The following is an 18,477-nucleotide window of genomic DNA, read 5'->3' on the forward strand; positions in this document are numbered from 1 at the left end:
TACCGCTGTCAATCAAATACCTCACCTGCCTTTCTAAAATTTCCCCTCCCCCTTTCATTGGCTCTGCCTTCGACCTATCCACAAATTTCTTCCGCGCCTCTCGACCGCGGAACTTGGCCCTTTGGAGCCCAGGATTGGAGCCGAGGCTGCTTCCGCCCATTGACGTAGCGGAGCTCTCCGCCCTTTTCTCGGGCCCCTTGCGGCCGGGAAGGAGGAGCCGGGCGAGAGAAGGCGGGTGGCTCGGGGGCGGGGCTTGCCTCCCACGGCGGGAGGGCGGAGCTTGCGGTGGAGCCTGCCTGCCTGCCTGCCCCGTTAGGACCTCGGAGAGCGCCAGGAGCCGCTACCAGAGGGACTGGAGAAGCGGCCGGAGCCTGTCCGGACGGACGCCTGCGAGCTCGCGTCCCTCCGCATCCTCAGCTTTCCGGGCTGTCAGTCGGCTAGCGGCGACTGAGGAAGGTGCCTAAGTCGGGAGTCAGATAGTGATCCCCTTGGGACGCCGACGCCGCCGTCCAGCCGCAGCTCCCTCGCACCTTGTGTGTGTGTGTGTGTGTGCGCGCGTGAGCGCCCGGGCGCGTAGGTCTGCGTGAGGGTGTTTGTGTGTTCGCGCTCCCGCGGGCTAGAGCCCCGCGCCTAGGCTCTCGGCCTGGGGAGGGACAGCGGGAGCGGCGGCTTTTCTCGGCCGGTCGACTAAGGCAGGACTCGGGCGCAACCGTCGTCGCCTCTGCCTTAAGACCCCCAAGAGCCGCTGCCCTGCTGCTGGAGAGGGACGCGCGGGTTGGCGCGGCTCCCGCTGCAGGCAGAGCGGGGCGAGGAGGGGTGGAGGGGGAAGAGGGGAGGGGGGAGGCGGAGGGAGAAGCGGAGGTAGTCGGCGCAGCAGCTCTCGCCTCCCGTCGGCTGTTGCTGTGGATCGCCTGCAGGTGTTTGAGGGTACGGCTGTTCTGAGTGGGAAATAAAAAAGCACCCCCCACGCCTCTTTTCCTGTTGAGAAAAAGGGAGCGTTGAAGATGTTGGGGGAGACCCCCAAAGGTGGTGGCAGAATAAATACTAGCTCCCTTCCACCACCATTTTTTTTTTGAAAATAAAAATACTCTGAGCTCAACCTTCAGGAGGAAAGCCCGCCTTTAAGAGAGTCTTGGTTTGTGGGACTCTGGTTTGATTGTGTAATAATGATGATATAATGCTAATGACGATGATGACACTGCCTTTTATTTTTACCTCGGTGCTGATAAAGCGTAGTAGCTACAGCTGGGGATAAAGCCCTTGAAAATTTGATGTGTGAGGAGGAAATACTGTTGCTCTTGGAGTTTGTGTTTTATATTTTTGAAGGATATGTTTTTTTATAATTAAAATTCGATAGAAGATTGATTTCCCCCCTCCTCCTTTTTAAAAAACTCATGTAAAAATGGGGACTGGCTAGTGCCATGACTGAGGAAAAGCTAAACACTTTTCCCCACGTATAATTCCATGTGTTAAGCCCCCCTTTCCTTTGAATTTCTCCACAGTTTTTAAAATGAAGAAGTTTAATTTCCGAAAAGTTTTGGATGGCTTAACGGCCTCATCCCCTGGCAGCAGCAGTGGCAGTAACAGTGGTGGTGGGGCTGGAAGTGGTTCCACACATCCGGCAGGGACTGCAGGGATTCTCAGAGAGGAGATTCAGGAAACCTTGACTTCAGACTATTTCCAGATTTGTAAGGTAAGTTTTGAATTGGCTTAAAGCTTATTCTTTCTTTATTTTGCTGCTGTGAGGAAAGAATTAAAACACACCCTCTAAGGGCTGGAAATTGTTCAGATGCTGGTATCAGAGAGTCTGCAGAGAATGCAGAGAATTTTGTGGGTAAGTCAGTTTGTATTAAGATATTCCAGGCATCAACTTAAAAAGCAGTTATAGTTTAAGGGAAGTATTAATAAGCAAACATTACAAGTAGAATATGCAAGATAATATTAAGATGCAGTCTTGGACTACTTTTTAATTCAATATTTATGTATAAATAGTTAACTCCATGTTGTCACTCAGAGAAACTAATTTTACTGTTCAATATAAAAGGATTAAAGCTATTAAGATATCGCTAGAATTGAAAAGATAAGAGCTAGATGAATACATCCATTAAAAGATCTAAAGGCAGTGTTTAAAATTCTGAATAAAAACATACCTAGATTCTTAAATTCTTAATAAACAAGTACTATGAGCTTAATACTTATAGGAACTCAAAAATAGACTGTGTTATTGTTTAGTGAGGAAACGTTTTAAATAATTATACTTTAATATTGAGCTAATAAGCAAAAGAGTTTCTGATGGGGAGAGTGGGAACAAGCATTGTGTTCATATATAGAAGTATTGTTTTATTTTCTGACATGAAGGGATTTATAATTTTCATTGTTTCTTTAGGAGGTAGCTTAGAAATGTGCTTTTGACTTTTCATGTTCAATAAAAAAGTTACCGAGTCATTTGTATGCATGAGAAGAAATAGTATATTTTTGAAATCATAGAAATTGAGTATTGCATTTTTGAGTAATTCAACATAAATTTTTTTGAAATTATTAACATCATTTTTGTAGTAAACAAATTATGTGTAGTAAACAAATCATGTGTAATGGGGTAAGTTTCAATTAGTCTTAGTCTGTGTTCCCAGTAGGGTCATTATAAAAATAAGTCTATAATTATTAAAATATTATAAACTAGTTTACATAAAAGTGAATTTATTTAGAATTAAGTTAAACAGATTTAGTCCTAACCTCCTCTGTGAAATTTGTAGACAGTACAGTTTTGTATACAAAATTGTGTACAATTTTATCCTCACTTTGAAATAATAGATATTTTGTCAAATAAGGGAGGAGCTTAACGAGACAAATATGTGAAAGGGTCCTGAAGTCCAGATTTAAACTGCTAGGCAGGGGAATTATGCCCAGATTCTGTAATCTTTGATGTATTACTATTACCATTCCAAGATTCTGAAAACAATTCCCTAAGTGTCTCAGTTTATGAATGTGATAGTAATGCAGGAGAGTTTTAGTAGAGTTAAAATTGATATAGAAAAGATAAACTTCTGAAACAGAATGGCATTGGACTCTTGAGGTTATATAGACAAGGTTTTAGGGGAAAGCAAGAGAGGAAAATAGGATAGATAATCACCTACTTATTTATGTAGGCAAGAGATAGTCATGCAAAGTGGCAAAAGCTAAATATGTATTATTTAAAAAAACATATGGCATGGTAGGAAGAACACCGACCTAGGAATCAGAACATTTGTATTTTATTTAAAGCTCTGTCACTTCTCAGCCATATAATCTTTGGTAAGACATTTATCTCCTTGTGACTTGAATTTCTCATCTGTAGTATGGTAATAGGGCTTCTGTAAGTATTTCTGCTCTTCTTACCTGAGAGGATTGTTGGGAAGATCAAACAAGACGGTTAGGTGAAGGCAATGTATAAGTTGGAAGAGGCAATGAAACACATATTTATATTATTGTTAAAGTTTTAAAATTACCTTGTTCTTGATAGAATGAATATAACCAGTGAGCTATAAAATATTAAGTAATAATACTCAGAGAAATTATAAGGATAGATAGCTTTGTGTGCTGAACACTAATAGCATTGAAATTTCACAAAGTGGGGAAAGTACTGTGACATCCTTAGATAGGAATATAGTTAATTTAAAAAAGTGGTTGAATGATTTTAGGTTTTCTGGACTATAACAAAATATGTAAAGATGGATTAAGGATATCCCCAAATTGACTGTTGCTAAAATGGGGAATTAATTTGAACTCACTGATTAAATGTGCAAAGGATATTCATTTCTGAGTACTAAACAGTTGGTACCTTCTAAGTACTTCTGTCTTTTCAGTATGGCTAAAATTAAAGTATAAATCTAGAATCTGCTCTTTTGAAAATCATCTTTTTTTCCATTGTTTGATGGGTTTTCAAATCATATTCTATTTTCTTAGTATTTCCATAATTTATTCCCTTTTCATCATCTTCATTACTTGTTTATTCTATCATATTTTCTTGCTTGATCTCTTGAAGTCACTTCCTAACTGATCTTCTCACTTCATGTTTTACCCTATTCAAATTCATTTTGTTATAATGGTTATTTCTGAATTATAATGTTATTTATGTCATTTTCCTGCTAAAAATTCTATGTTGGTTTCCCTAGAGCAGTGGTGATCTACAAACAGAAGTCTTTGTTTTTTATATTTGGTTTTGTTATATGATATTATGCATAGGCAGGTAGTAGGACATTTGCTAGTCTTATAAAAATACAGGCTTTATAATCAGTGACACATGTCTAAGAAGTTCAGAAACGAATGGCAGAAGAAATTTTGGTTCAAGGTCAGCAAAAAACAGGTTAATGCATCAGTTTGCTGCAATCTGTTTTAAGTTCAGTGTGTATGCATTTGAATACCTGGTGTTGTTCAGATATTTGTATGGCTTTTTTGAAATATTGAACTGCCTTTTCTGAACTTGAATTCCATGAAAACAGTTTGAAACAGTTTGAAATAGTACACTAAACTTCAGACTATTTAACTTGATTTTTATATAGTTCCTTTTGGAAGGGGCTTGTGTTTACCTTTCCATCCTCGTTTCCTTGATGCCCTAGATATACTACATTCTCAGAAAGCACCATTATTTTCTCATATCTCAATGCCTTTTCTTAGCTTACTGCTTCTGACTAGAACATCTCTTCCAGCTTTAATATAATTGGAGAATTCCAGTTACCTTTCATTACTTCATAGTTCAAACACCATCTATATGAAACCAACTCTGACCACTGCCTTTCTCATCTACCTACCCCAGACAGAGTTAGGGTTTCTCCTCATGTCTCTCTTTTCCTGTAGCATCTTCCATGGTGTGAATTTGGCAACTTGTGTTTTAAAAAGACTTTTGACACTATTATACTATGAACTCTTTGGGAAACAATTATATATTTTTTTCTTCTCATTGTTAGGGTGCTCACTACCTTTCAGGCCAGTGGTTCTCAACTCTGCCTTAAAAGAAAGATTTCTAGCTCTACCCTAGTCCTAGAAAATCACAGTTTCTAGGGATGGAGCCTTGGCACTTATATCTTTTAAAAAGTACTCACAGGAGATTCTGATGCACAGTCAATATTGAGAATCAGTATAGTAGGCACTTGATGTACTTTATGAATGAAGTAGCATGTACATGGTTCATTGATTAATTGAAAAGAGATTAAAGCATAAATATCATTGATAATGATATAGGTCTTAAACATTTTAACTGGAAACATTTAAATATGCATCAATTTACAAAGCACCTGATAACCAATCAAGATTTTTCTGTTGCATATTGATTCTCTGACTGAAGTTCTGTGTGGGCTTCTTACCCATAAACCATTCCAAATTCATTATGTGCAATTTTCAGTTTTTGTTTGTTTAAAATAGAATAAGGATATTTATGCTTTCAGAGGAAATGTGTCAGATGAGATACATATATATATATATATATATATATATATATATATATATACAAGCACACATACACAGACATACATGTATTTCAATAAGCAGTTTATACACGTGCGTACAATCTAGATGAATATACACACACACATATATATATATGCAAAAGTATATACAAAGTATAGATGAACAAACATATGTGTATGTATGTATTTTTTCTAGATTCATTTTATGTTCATCCCTACAGTTACATGGCCCATACCTAGTTAGTCTGGGAGCAGGAGAGTGTGAGTATTCTAGCTACAGAGTTTAGTAGTTTTGAACATTTAATGAACCATTAGTATCAACCTGTGTTTTACAAAGAGAATGGAGAGTTTTTGTTAATCTAGCAAGTTGGTTAAATTAAAATTAGAAAGCTTCATCTGTAAGATATCCCATTTGACCTTCATAACAGTCCTGTAAAGACGTCGAGGGTAGTATTATATTTTTCTTTTACTGAGAAGATATCTGAGACCAGAGAATTTAACTCTCCAAAGTTGGTAAGAGACATAGCTAAGTTTAATGTTCTGATTTTTCATCCTCAAATCCAGTACTTTTTCTGCTTCATTTTTCTCACTTATTAGAATAGGCAACATAATTAATTCCTCAGGAAACATAGAAACTTTGAGAAGGTAGAGATTATTCTGTTGCCTCTCCCTTAAAAGTACAACACAAATCTGACCATGTCTCTTCCCTTGCTTGGACTACTATTTTATGGCCTTAAAAGAGTTTCTTTTAAGAGTTTCTTCAAAGAGTTTCCCCTGCTTTCACTTGGGCCTCACCACAGTCTCATCTCATAATAGGTAGACGAATCCTTTAAAAATTTAAATCATATCATGTCATTCCTGCTCAGAATTTTTCAGTGGTTTTTCATTTCTCTTAAAAATAAAATCAGAAGTCCTATTATGTCTTATAAAGCTCTAAATGATCTGACCCCAGATAGACATCATTTTCAACTGTTTTCTGTTACTCTACACCAGCTACACTTGCTTTCTTACTGTTTCTCAAAAATGTTCCTGTCTCAGGACTTTTTGCATTTGCTGTTTCCTTTACATGAACACTTCCCCCCTGCCCCACCCCAAATAATTACATTACTTGTTGTCTTTATATCATTCAGTTCTTGGTTCAGTTGTTAAATTCTCAGAGAGATCTTCATTGACCACTGCTCACTACCTTTGCTCTTTACCCTTATTCTGATTATGTTTTCTTGATAACACTTACAACTACCTGCTATTAAATTATGTTTACTTGATTGTTTTTTGCTTTGCCTATTATAAATCCATGAGGACAGGGCTTTATTTTGTTCACAACTGTCTCTCTAATTCATAGAACAGAGCCTACCACATAGAGGGCAGTCAAATATTTGTTGAATGAATGAATGAAAGCTAGGACTCTCATAGAGTGATGTATTAAGAGAAAACTAGATATTATGAAAAAATTTTTTGGAAAAGACTTTTATTAAATACATCTTATATTACATAAACACAAGGAAACCATTAAGCAAAAGAGTGACACCACTTTAGGAACATGGTACATATTTTTTAGAAAGATATGGAAAAGAAGTTTGTAGAAAGATTCAGTTAAATTTATTTCAGTTTTTATTTTTGCTTCCAAACGATCTTTATAGGGGAACAATTTAAAAGTATTAGATTGACAGTGACAAACACATGGGGTGTTCTAGACCTAATTAACAAAATAGACAAAAATAAATATATCACTAGAACCAGATGGTATAATCCCTAAAGTTTGAAAAAACTCTTAAATTAGCCAACTCACTCTTCATCAACATTTATAAGTTGATTTTATAAATGGTCATGATGTCAGAGCCAACATACAGATAATTAGTGTAACTTCTACATGGGAATGGATTGTAATCATGATCTTCATACCAGCCATAATACCAGATCTTCCCAGAGAAACAAGTCTAAGTTCAGAAACATAGTCGTGGACTGTGGAGAGTTGGGGTTTCCAGGACCTTGAAAAGTTGAAAGGAGATTAATTGCTTAGATATCTTTTCCCCAGGTTTTTCATTGTCTCCATATTCCTCTAATTTCATATCATTTTACTTGGGAGGGTCTGTAACTGAAGTTGGCCCAGTCCATAATTATAGTTCCATATTTCTGCACTTTTCATTCATTCAAGGAACTATACAAGATTCTCTGAGATGTGTGGACTTGTCTCATTCTATACTTATAAATGGGTAGAATAACAGATAGTACAGTTGACACTGCAGGATCACTTATTATGGATAAAGCATCTGACAAAGACTTCATGCTCCTGTCACCAGAATGGACAGTAGCAAATAGGCATCTTTAAGAATAGTAATGGAGGCAAACCAGATGAATTAAGCACTCTTATTGGGATTGAGATGTTAACAAATTTAAGAGCCAAATATAATTAAAATAAATTAATTTTTAAGAACTGGAAAACCAAAGCCAACCTATTTCAGTGGTCTAAACTCTCTACTTTGCCTATCCTGAGAGCATAAGGGTGCAGGGGCAAGCTCAAGTAAGGGATTATAGATTTGTAGGAAATATGATTACAGATTTTTTAGGTTACCATAGAGAACAGTTATGTTTTCTCACAAAAGGTCCTTTGGTGCTAGTGTATTGTCAGCAAATTGGGCTGTTGGTCTCATTTAGTATGACAGTTCTTATGTTCTTAAAAACAGTGGTGTGATGGTTTGTGTATATCTCAATATAGAACTAATTTAAAATCTTATATAGTTTCTGACTTAGGATTATCAGTAGTGATTAAACCAAATTCCTATTTCTTGAAGGTTAGTACATTTCTGTAGACCCCTTCTGCCTTCACTTGAAGATGTGCCTGTGAAAAATCATAGTTTCATAGTTTGCTTGTAATGATGGAATGATTATATTGGTTTCCTACAATATAGTTCTATGAACCATATACATAGTAGTTTAATAGCAATAACTTTGACTACATCTTTTAGTTGTAGTAGAAGCCCTATTTTAAACACTTTTTAAATTGAGGTTTTTCCTACTTAATTGCCAAAATAAGAATCTTTTAGAAAAGATCTTATTTATAGCAAGGGTCCTTCTTTAATTTTAAAAAGGTAACTTTTATTGATTATTTTTAATATTTGAAGGGCTAATCTTATAATGTGTGTTAAACATGAGTGTTTTTATTTAAAAATATGTATTAAGCATATTTTAAAATAAAAGTTAAGTTTTAGAAATAAAGAAAATTGTATTTAAAGGATTTATAGAAGGTAGTTGTAAAGAACAGAATATAAAACCTCTAAAAAGTGCTTAATAAGCCTACCTATACAGAGGCTTGATTAAATGGAGCATTCATAGTCACTGAAGGCATACAATAAGAAGGTATTTTGACAAGTTTAGTTATTCTAAAGATATTTATTATACAGAGTTAAATAAATGGTTAGGACATAAATCATTCTCAACCAACTGACTATAATGAGTGAAATAGTGTATTTTGGTTGATGTATCAGAGAAATCACTCATGATACTTTCTGGATTTACATAAAATATTAGGAAGAAGAGTATGATTTTAGTTCTATTGAAGGCCCAAATATACCAATTGTTATTAATGGTATAGAGAATGACTTTGAATATATTATGTAATGATGATGCATAATCAATATGATGAATTTTAATTAAAGTATATAGTATTTAATGTATTAATTTTAGTAGCATCTTATAACTGGATTATATATGTACAGTAAGTATATCTCTTGAATAGAAATAGCATAACAGCAACAAATAATGGGGGTTTTAAATGTAGATTTAAAGAGTATCCAGAGAAAATTGTTATGTTTTTTCAGTTTTTCTGTTCTGTTAATCACCTGTACATTTCAGTCACATTAGAAATCTAGTACTTTACTTAAATGAAGACAATAAATTAGACTATCAAGAAAATTCATTGGATGGCTTAATGTTCAATCTGATTTGTTCATTGTAAGTTCACTAAAGACCTGTCTTTAAGTCTTCAAACTAAAAAAGGTTGAAAATAAGTAGTACAGTAAATTGAGAAGTTAGATTGAGTCTGGGGGAAATATTTACTGTTTGTAAACATTTAAGTAGGTGGAAATGTAAGGCTAGCAAAGGAGAGGTAAGAGAACAGCACAATGATGCGAGGAGAACTCAAAAGTAGAGACAGATAATCTGAAAACTTTCTTATAAAGAATATTAAGAAAGAGAACTTCAAGGGTATCTTAGCAATGCAGAGAGATCAAGGATTGTGGAAACAGAAGAAATGAAAACCAAGCAAAAAAGTCAGAAGTACCAAGAGACAACTGAATTGGACCAAGAGAAAGTTGATTAGGGTAAAGATATTTACAGTAAGATGATGGATAGAATTAAGATCACACTATAATAGAAAATAGAATTGATAGAATCAGTAATTTTAAGATTAAGTGTGTAAATTGGTTTTCAATAAGAGAAAAGTGGTGGGAAAGTAGTAGAGATGATCGACTCATAGCATTTTGGTGTATTGTGGGGGACGGGTAATGCAGTTGACCCACGGGAGAAATTGAGGCTACCAGAAAGGGGAGAGTAGCGTAGGGAATAGTACCTGCCTTAAAGTACCTGCCCTTTAAGATAATAAGGGCATCTTTCTAACAGAGTTTACTGTTTAGAAATTTACAAGGGCTTCTTTTCCACAAATGTCACCAGCAAATTATAATTTTGTCAACAATGCTGTTGTCTCCTTTTAGCACCAGCCTTAGACCTCCATCATTCATGGCATAGATATTACTCTTGCAAGATAATTCCTATCTCGCTCTTAAAACCAGGTTAGCAAATGATATAAAAACTTTGTTGTTTTGTTTTTCAAGACACAGGCAAACTTCCCTAAACTTGAATTTATAGTTTCTAAAAAATAAAAGCAAAATAAGACAAAAGAGAAAGAAATATATTGAGCAATAAAAAATTATTTAAGCCAGAAAAAAATAGTAAAGGTATCTGAGTTGGAAATTTTTTACTTGAGGAAAATACATATTTCATTTGAATTCTCAGTAAACTTTATGCTTTATCTCCATATAAAAATCTGTGGGTCTACTAGAAGATTGTGTTAGTTTCTTATTTTGGCTTCAACAAATTACCAAAAACTAATGACTTAGAACAGCACAAATTTATTATCTTGTAATTCAGGAGGTTAGCAGTTATAAATGGGTGTCACTGGGCTAACATCCAGTCATTGGTAAGACTGCATTTCTTTCTGGAGGGTCTAGGAGAGAGTGTTTTCTTTTCCAGCTTGTATAGGCTATTTACAATTCCTTGACTGATGGCCCCCTTCTATCTTCCACGCCAGCAGAAGCCAGTTGAATCTTTCTCACATTGCATCCTGTGACTCTTAACTTTTCTGCTTTCCTCTTCTATGTTTTAAGACACTTGTGATTACATTGGTCCCACAGGGTAATCCAGGTTATTTTCCCAATCTTGAGGTTCACTGATTAGCAGTCTTCATATCATCTGCAACCCTTTACTGCTCTTTGCCACATATCCTAACATATTCACAGGTTCTTTTGGGAACCATTATTCTGCCTGTCACAAAGGTGCTCTTTACTTTCACCTATCTTTTGTTTTTGTTATTTTATGGAAAACAAAATAACAAGAACAGACAGTATTATAATAAACTTTTAGCTTCAACAATTTTTGTAAATCTTCACTTACCATTTCATTATTTTAATGCAAACCCCATACCTTTTTATTGAATATCTAAAAAACTCAGAGATCAGATAAAGACTCCCCCCCTTTTAAAAAATATAAACCCCAACTATTGTCACATCTAAAAACATGAACAAAATTTCTTTTTATAATCTAATATGCAGTTAATGTTTAAATTTCCTAGATTGTCCCATAGTATCATAGTACCAGTCATGTCTGACTCGTTGCTACCCCATGGACTATACAGTCCATGGAATTCTCCAGGCCAGAGTGGGTAACTGTTCCCTTCTCCAGGGGATCTTCCTGACCCAGGAATTGAACCAGGATCTCCTGCATTGCAGGCAGATTCTGTACCAACTGAGCTGTCAGCTATCAGGGAAGCCCTAATTGTCCTATAGTATCATTTTCTTTTTAAAATTTTTACTTTGCTTTGGAGTATAGCTGATTAACAGTGTTGTGATAGTTTCAGGTGGACAGCACAGTGACTCAGTTATACACACATATGTATCCATTCTCTCCCAAGCTCCCCTCACATCCAGGCTGCCACGTAACATTAAGCAGAGGTCCCTGTGCTAAACAGTAGGTCCCTGTGGTCAACCATTGTACATACAGCAATATGTACATGTCTTGGGATCCAAACAAGAGCCACATTTCATTTTCATCTGACCTGAACTCATCTTTAGTTCAGTTTGTGGCTTGTTACAGTTTGTTTTGAGATCTGCTATCCCATGCTTTCATGTGTGTGGTTGAATATAGGCTCTTTGATTCATTTCTGAACTGGGTGACTGTATGTGAGGAAGTGAGTGGGCTGTGCAGTGTACCACAAGATGAAAGTAGACTTTAAAAGTTATTTTCTAGAGATGGTCACATCTTTTAAGGAGTTGGAAAAATAATATTTTAAATCAGTTGTGTCCAACTCTTTGTGATCCCATGGACTATACAGTCCATGGAATTCTCCAGGCCAGAACGCTGGAGTTGGTAACCATTCCCTTCTCCAGGAGATCTTCCTAACCCAGGAATTGAACCCAGGTCTCACACATTGCAGGTGGATTCTTTACCAGCTGAGCCACCAGGGAAGCCCGGTATTTTAAATTAGCCTTAACTATTCATACTTTGTGTTGCTACTGTTGGATGTATTTCCTTGAGAATATTAGAAAAGAGGAAAATATAAAAGACATAGGATATATCAAAGTGATAAGAGTGGAGTAGATTCTTTAGGTTGCACTCAATGGTTTTAATTTTTATCTATGAAATTAGGTACTGGAGGGATGGGATCCAGTTACATGTATCTGTTTAAGTGAATATTTAAAAGGTGAAAAAAAGAAAGCATCTGCAAGGACTCACTCTGTATACTTAGAATATTATAGCAAGAAGCTGAAAGTAGATTGGTCAGGTGTATTAACGTAGATTTCTACTACATTATAGGATATCAGAGGGCAGTGAGAAGAGAATCACAATACTGATGAGGAACATACTTTGATATTGAGAAATCCATTTATAAATAATTTGTACAGTTATTGGTTACTTATATAATCCAAAAGTCTCTTAGTAGTTTATTATTGGATCTTTTTTTGCTTTTTTTCAGTTTTATCTTAACCAAAGTTCCTTTGCTACTTGAGGTAACATTCAGTACTCTTTTTTAAATTCTCATTTTATTGAGATATAATGACATATAGCAGTGTAAAGTTTAAGGTGTGCAACAGTGATTTGATACACATTCATCATTAAGTGATTATCACAAGTTTATGAACATCTATCATCTCATATAGGGTCAGAATTAAATAAAAATTTTTTTTCTCGTGATAACAACTTGTAGAATTTACTCTTAATAATTTTCATATGTAGTCAGCAGTGTTAATTATATTTATCATGTTGTACATTACATCCCTGGTACTTGTTTATTTTGTAACCAGAAATTTGTACCTTTTGATTTTATCCAACACCTAACCCCCTACCCCCAGCCACCTCTAGTAACCACAATTCTGATCTCTTTTTCTGTGAGTTTTTTGTTCATTTGTTTTTGAAGTATAATTGACCTACAACACTACATTAGTTCCTATTATGCAACATAGTGATTCGATATGTCTCTACATTTCAAACTGATCAATATTTAGTACTCTTTTGTTTTGACACAAGTATTAGGTATTAGACTAGACAGCAGGTGAATTCATTTACTTATTATATACTTACTTATGAAAGCCTGTGTTAGGTATAACTATATTAGGCACTTTTAAACTGGGCCATCATCTTTTTGGAATGAGTTTACAAGACTACTACACACTACATGAACCATTTATAATTTTTATGTGATTAAGGATTTGCATCATGTGTATTTCATTTTCTGTAACTTATGAAACTTCCTCTTTCATTCTTTTCTAATGAAAATTTTAAAAAATGGCTGAAATTCTTTGTTTCTTCCCTCTTTATTGTTTCTTCCTCTTTATTTGTATTTTTGTATCATTTTTAATGTCTTTACTCTCTGTTTCTATTCTCTTGGCTAAAAGGTCTCTTATTCTAAAATGAAAGAACTTGGAAAATGTTTAAAGCATATTTTTTTAGCCACAATTTTCATTCTCCTAACAAGTCTAATAGTTTTACTGCCAGTGTTAATATACTAAAAGTCACAGATTCTCTTTTATTTATCAATATTCTCTTGAAAAAGTATTTAAACTTGTATGCTTAGTGTAATCCTCAAAGAATTATCTTCAAATCATGCTATTTGATAACTAACCTAATTTCTGTCTTCATAACAAAGCAGGTTTATACATTTATCATAAATATTTTTATTTAAACATTTTTTTCATATGTCCATGTATTTTATCCTGAGGAGAATTGTAGGTTTAAGAAGCTTTAAAAAAAGTAAATATAGAGAGGATAGGGTGCTACGAGCAGAACACTTGATAGTTGAAAGCAACATAGGAAAAAGCAGGGAAAGAATAATTTGGCGTATAATTTACACATCGTAAAATTCACAGATTTTAAGTGCTCACTTCAGTGAGTTTTCAGATATATCTACTTGTGTAACCATCAGTCAAAATATGTATTGGATATCTTATTAAATTTTCTTAAAATTTCTTCTTGCCCCTGTCCAGTCAGTTTCTCACTCCTACTTCTTTCCAGAAGCAACAAATTCTGAACTTTTGTCACTGTAGCTTAGTTTTGCCTGTTTTTGGACTTTCATATAATTAGAATCATACAGCATATATTATGTGTGTATATCTTCTTTCATGCAGCATAATGTTTTTGTTATATGTCTGTTGAATCTACCGGAATTTGTCTCTTTTTTATTGCTGAGTAACAGTCCATCAGCTTCCCAGGTGGCACTAGTGGTAAAAAACCTGCCTGCCAATGCAGGAGACGTAAGAACCACGGGTTTGATCCCTGGGTTGGGAAGATGCCCTGGAGGAGGGCACAGCAACCCACTCCAGTATTTTTGCCTGTAGAATCCCATGGACAGAGGAGCCTGGAGGACTACAGTCTAAGGGTTGCAAAGGGTCAGACACAACTGAAGTGACTAAGCATGTATGCATGCAATAGTCCATCAGATATTTTTATTGAAAAATTATGTTTCCATTATAAATATAAACATGCTCATAAGAGAAAATACAACAAGATAGAGACAATTCTAAATCATTCAGATTTGTACTTTGAATACTCAGATGCAGATGAATAGTGACTTTTTGAGGTTCATTTTATATCAGTATTTTTTGCTTAGTCTTTTGTTATGTGGATTTAAATTATCACCCAAATGAGAAGAGAGGCTGCTTTTTCAATGCTTGTATAGCAAAGGAGTCAGCGACCATTGGAGAAGGCAATGGCAACCCACTCCAGTACTCTTGCCTGGAAAATCCCATGGACAGAAGAGCCTGGTAGGCTGCAGTCCATGGGGTCTCAAAGAGTTGGACACGACTGAGCGACTTCACTTTCACTTTTCACTTTCTTGCATTGAGAAGGAAATGGCAACCCACTCCAGTATTCTTGCCTGGAGAATCCCAGGGACGGCGGAGCCTGGTGGGCTGCCGTCTATGGGGTTGCACAGAGTCAGACACAACTGAAGTGACTTAGCAGCAGCAGCAGTGACCATTACTTGCTTTTGGAAAGACTCAAAGGCCAGCAAGAAAGTGGGGAAAGCTTTATAGTGATAAAAGGAGTAGGGTTCAAGTATGCTTTTTTAAAAATTGAAGTACAGTTGAGTTACCATGTAGTTTCAGGTATATAGATCTTTGTTGTTTATTTTATACATAGTAGTATGTATCTGTTAATCCCAAGCTCCTAATTTATCCCTCCTCCACTCTTCCCTTTGGTAAGTATAAGTTTGCTATGTCGGTGAGTCTATTTCTGATTTGTAAATACATTCATTTTTATCATTTTTTTAGATATCACATGTAAGTGATACTATATGATGCTCATCTTTCTCTGTGTGACTTGCTTCACTTAATATGGTAATCTCTGGGTCCATCCAGGTTGCTGCAAATGGCATTATTTCAATCTTTCTTTTATGGCTCAATAAAGTAGGCTATTATTGGAGGCTGTTGACATGGGAAGATGGAGGCAGGCTAGCTGTAAGCAGGGCGTCCTGTGTGATTGGTTTAGGAGTCATTTTTGACATATTAGTACTGAATTTGAAGTCTTAGGAGGAGAGGTCTGCAAGAATTAGGGAGCCCACCAGTCACTGACCATATCTTAGTGTTCTGGGCTGATAGTTGCAGGGGTGGTAGTTTGGTTTCCTGGAATGGTGCTGCAGGGACTGTGGTTAGGTTTCCTGAGCTTATTGTGGCAGAGTGTGTGGGCCGGAGTTCTGATGTCATACTTGGTCCAGCATCACATATTGTATGTTCAGTCTCTCAGTGGTATTTTGGTTTGTGTTATAGATCTTATGTAGAATTCTACTTACTAGGATTTTTTTTTTGCTTAGTATTAAGCATAAATATTTCCTTCATGTTGTTATGAATTTTTTCTTAACATAAGTTTAATGGCTTTATAAAACTCCATCTAGTGGATGCACTCTTCCTTTTATTGGAAATTCTTGTTTCAGTTTTTCCATTCTCTTAATAATGCTGTTGCGAATGTCTGTGAGCATTAAACTTTCAACATATTTAATATTATTTCCTTAGACTAGATTCCTAGAGGTAAAATAGTTGGGTTATATAGACTTATATGTAAATTATGTTATACATATAGGTTATATTTCTTGCTAGATTACTTTCCAAAAGGACTTGACAATTTAAACCCACTTTAGTAACATATAACTGCCACTTAAATAATATTGTCACCAGCTTTAGATATTTAAAAATATTTTTCCAATTCAGTAGATGAAAAATAGAATTTATAATTATTTTAATTTGTATTTTTTGATTAGTAGTGACCTTGATTATTTTTCCATATATTTATTAACCAGCTGAGTTTCTTCTTTCATAAATTATGTTTTTCTGTCCTTTGAAAGTGAAAGTGTTAGTCACTTAGTTGTGTCTGACTCTTTGCTATCCCGTGGACCATAGCCAGCCAGGCTCCTCTGTCCATGAGATTCTCCAGGCAAGAATACTGGAGTGGCTTGCCGTTCCCTTCTCCAGAGGATCTTCTTGACTCAGGGATCAAACCCAGGTCTCCTGCATTGCAGGCAGATACTTTACTGTCTGAGCCACCAGGAAGCCCTATCCTTTGCTGCTGTTGCTGCTAAGTCACTTCAGTCATGTCCGACTCTGTGCGACCCCATAGACAGCAGCCCACCAGGCTCCCTGTCCCTGGGATTCTCCAGGCAAGGATACTGGAGTGGGTTGCCATTTCCTTCTCTGGCCCTATCCTTTACCCTCATATATTTTTTCTTAGTAATTTTCTATTAGTTTGCATAACATATTTGTATGTTAAACATAGTGCCCCTTGTCTGTTAAAGTTTTGTGAAAATATCCCCTAGTTCATGATTTTCATATATACATATGTGTGTGTGTGTATACGTATTTATTGTCACTTTTTTGTATGGTTAAATCTATTGAACCCTTTTATCTCCTAAGGAAGGAAGTGCCTCTAAAATTCAGAGTTGTGGTTAAATATTTATTTCTATTTTTTTTCTGGTGCTTTGAACTTCTATATTTTAACTTTTTAATCCAAACAGAATTCAGTCATATGTTGGTGTTTAGTTGCTAAGTCATGTCCAACTATTTGCGACCCATGAACAGTAGCCTGCCAGGCTGCTCTGTTCATAGAATTTCCCAGGCGTATAGTGTGATTTTTTTCCCTTCCAAATAGACAGTTTTAGCATACTATTTATTAACTGATTCTTCCTTTTTCTACAGTTTGTGATACTCCTTTGTCATATACTAACTTTTGATATGTACTAGGATTTGCATCTGTGATTACAGTGTTTTACATCTTTCTGCCTTTTCTTAAACCAATATCATGGCTTCCCTAGTGGCTCACTGGTAAAGAATCCACCTGCCAATGTAGGAGGTGCGGGTTTGAACGATCCCTGAGTCGGGAAGATCCTGTGGAGATGGCAGTTCACTCCAGTATTCTTGCCTGGGAAATCCCATGGACAGAGGAAGCTGGCAGGCTACAGTCCATGGGATTATGAAAGAGTTGGACACAACTTAGTGACTAAGCAATAATATCCATACCATACTGACAATTTTCAGGCTAAAGACTGCTCAAAATAATGTGTAGGCTGGGTTTTAGAATATTTAAAAGAAAATGCCCATCAACGAAAGACTGTATACATATAGTCAAATAAATCTGAGTTTATTACAACAAAGAGATTACATACTATAGGGAAACATGAGATATTCCAGTAACAGGTTGTTAGGAAGGGCTTTTTGTAGAATTTGGGTTTGTGTTAGATGATTTTAGCAAAGTTCAAAGAAGCATGAATTGAGTGTTGTTAGAAAGTTGGAGACATTTCTGTCGTTTGGTATCCTAAGAATTTTTATCCAGGAAGCAGGAGGAATGGTATAAAGCTATAATTGCTAAAGAAGCAGCTGTTGCTTATGCCAACTAGATGAGGGGAACATTTAATCATTGTGCAATGTTCTTATATTTATCTGATCCCCAGACATGGTTATGCAGTGGTTTTGTTTTTATCTTGCTTCATAGAGTAGCCTTGGTGATGTTGTTTTTCTGTGAAATTGTTCAACAGGAGAACACCATGGCCTGCCTTACTGTTAGTACAGGGCAAGCTCCAGCAGACAGCTGTTAGAGGCTGCTTTTTTATCTTTCAGCAATTTATTACTTTTAAAGTAGCTTTTGGTAAGCAGGTCTGGTTCAATACTTAGACAAGAGAAACTTTTCTTATTAAAAGCCAGTAATCCATATTGATTGATTTGAGTTTGTTATATGATTTTTGGACAACAACTATTGTTTATTACAATTATTCTGAATAAGTATA

The 18,477-nt window shown here is 35.8% G+C and overlaps 1 protein-coding gene across 11 annotated transcripts in view; it reads left to right on the forward strand.

Moving 5' to 3' along the window:
• The first annotated feature begins 325 nt into the window (after positions 1-325).
• Positions 326-18,477, forward strand: part of STXBP5L (syntaxin binding protein 5L) — a 339,029-nt gene continuing 320,877 nt past the window's right edge. For 10 of the 11 annotated variants that reach the window (XM_043473085.1, XM_043473077.1, XM_043473079.1 and 7 more), the window contains exons 1-2: positions 863-927; positions 1,503-1,693. In XM_043473085.1, the coding sequence (XP_043329020.1) occupies positions 1,511-1,693 (183 nt within the window). In that variant the 5' untranslated portion in view covers positions 863-927; positions 1,503-1,510. Of the gene's footprint in view, positions 457-862; positions 928-1,502; positions 1,694-18,477 lie in introns of those variants that run through there. The other variant, XM_043473078.1, reaches the window with a different exon arrangement.

Source organism: Cervus canadensis, chromosome 7, assembly GCF_019320065.1.
Source record: "Cervus canadensis isolate Bull #8, Minnesota chromosome 7, ASM1932006v1, whole genome shotgun sequence".
Taxonomy (NCBI): Eukaryota; Metazoa; Chordata; class Mammalia; order Artiodactyla; family Cervidae; genus Cervus; species Cervus canadensis.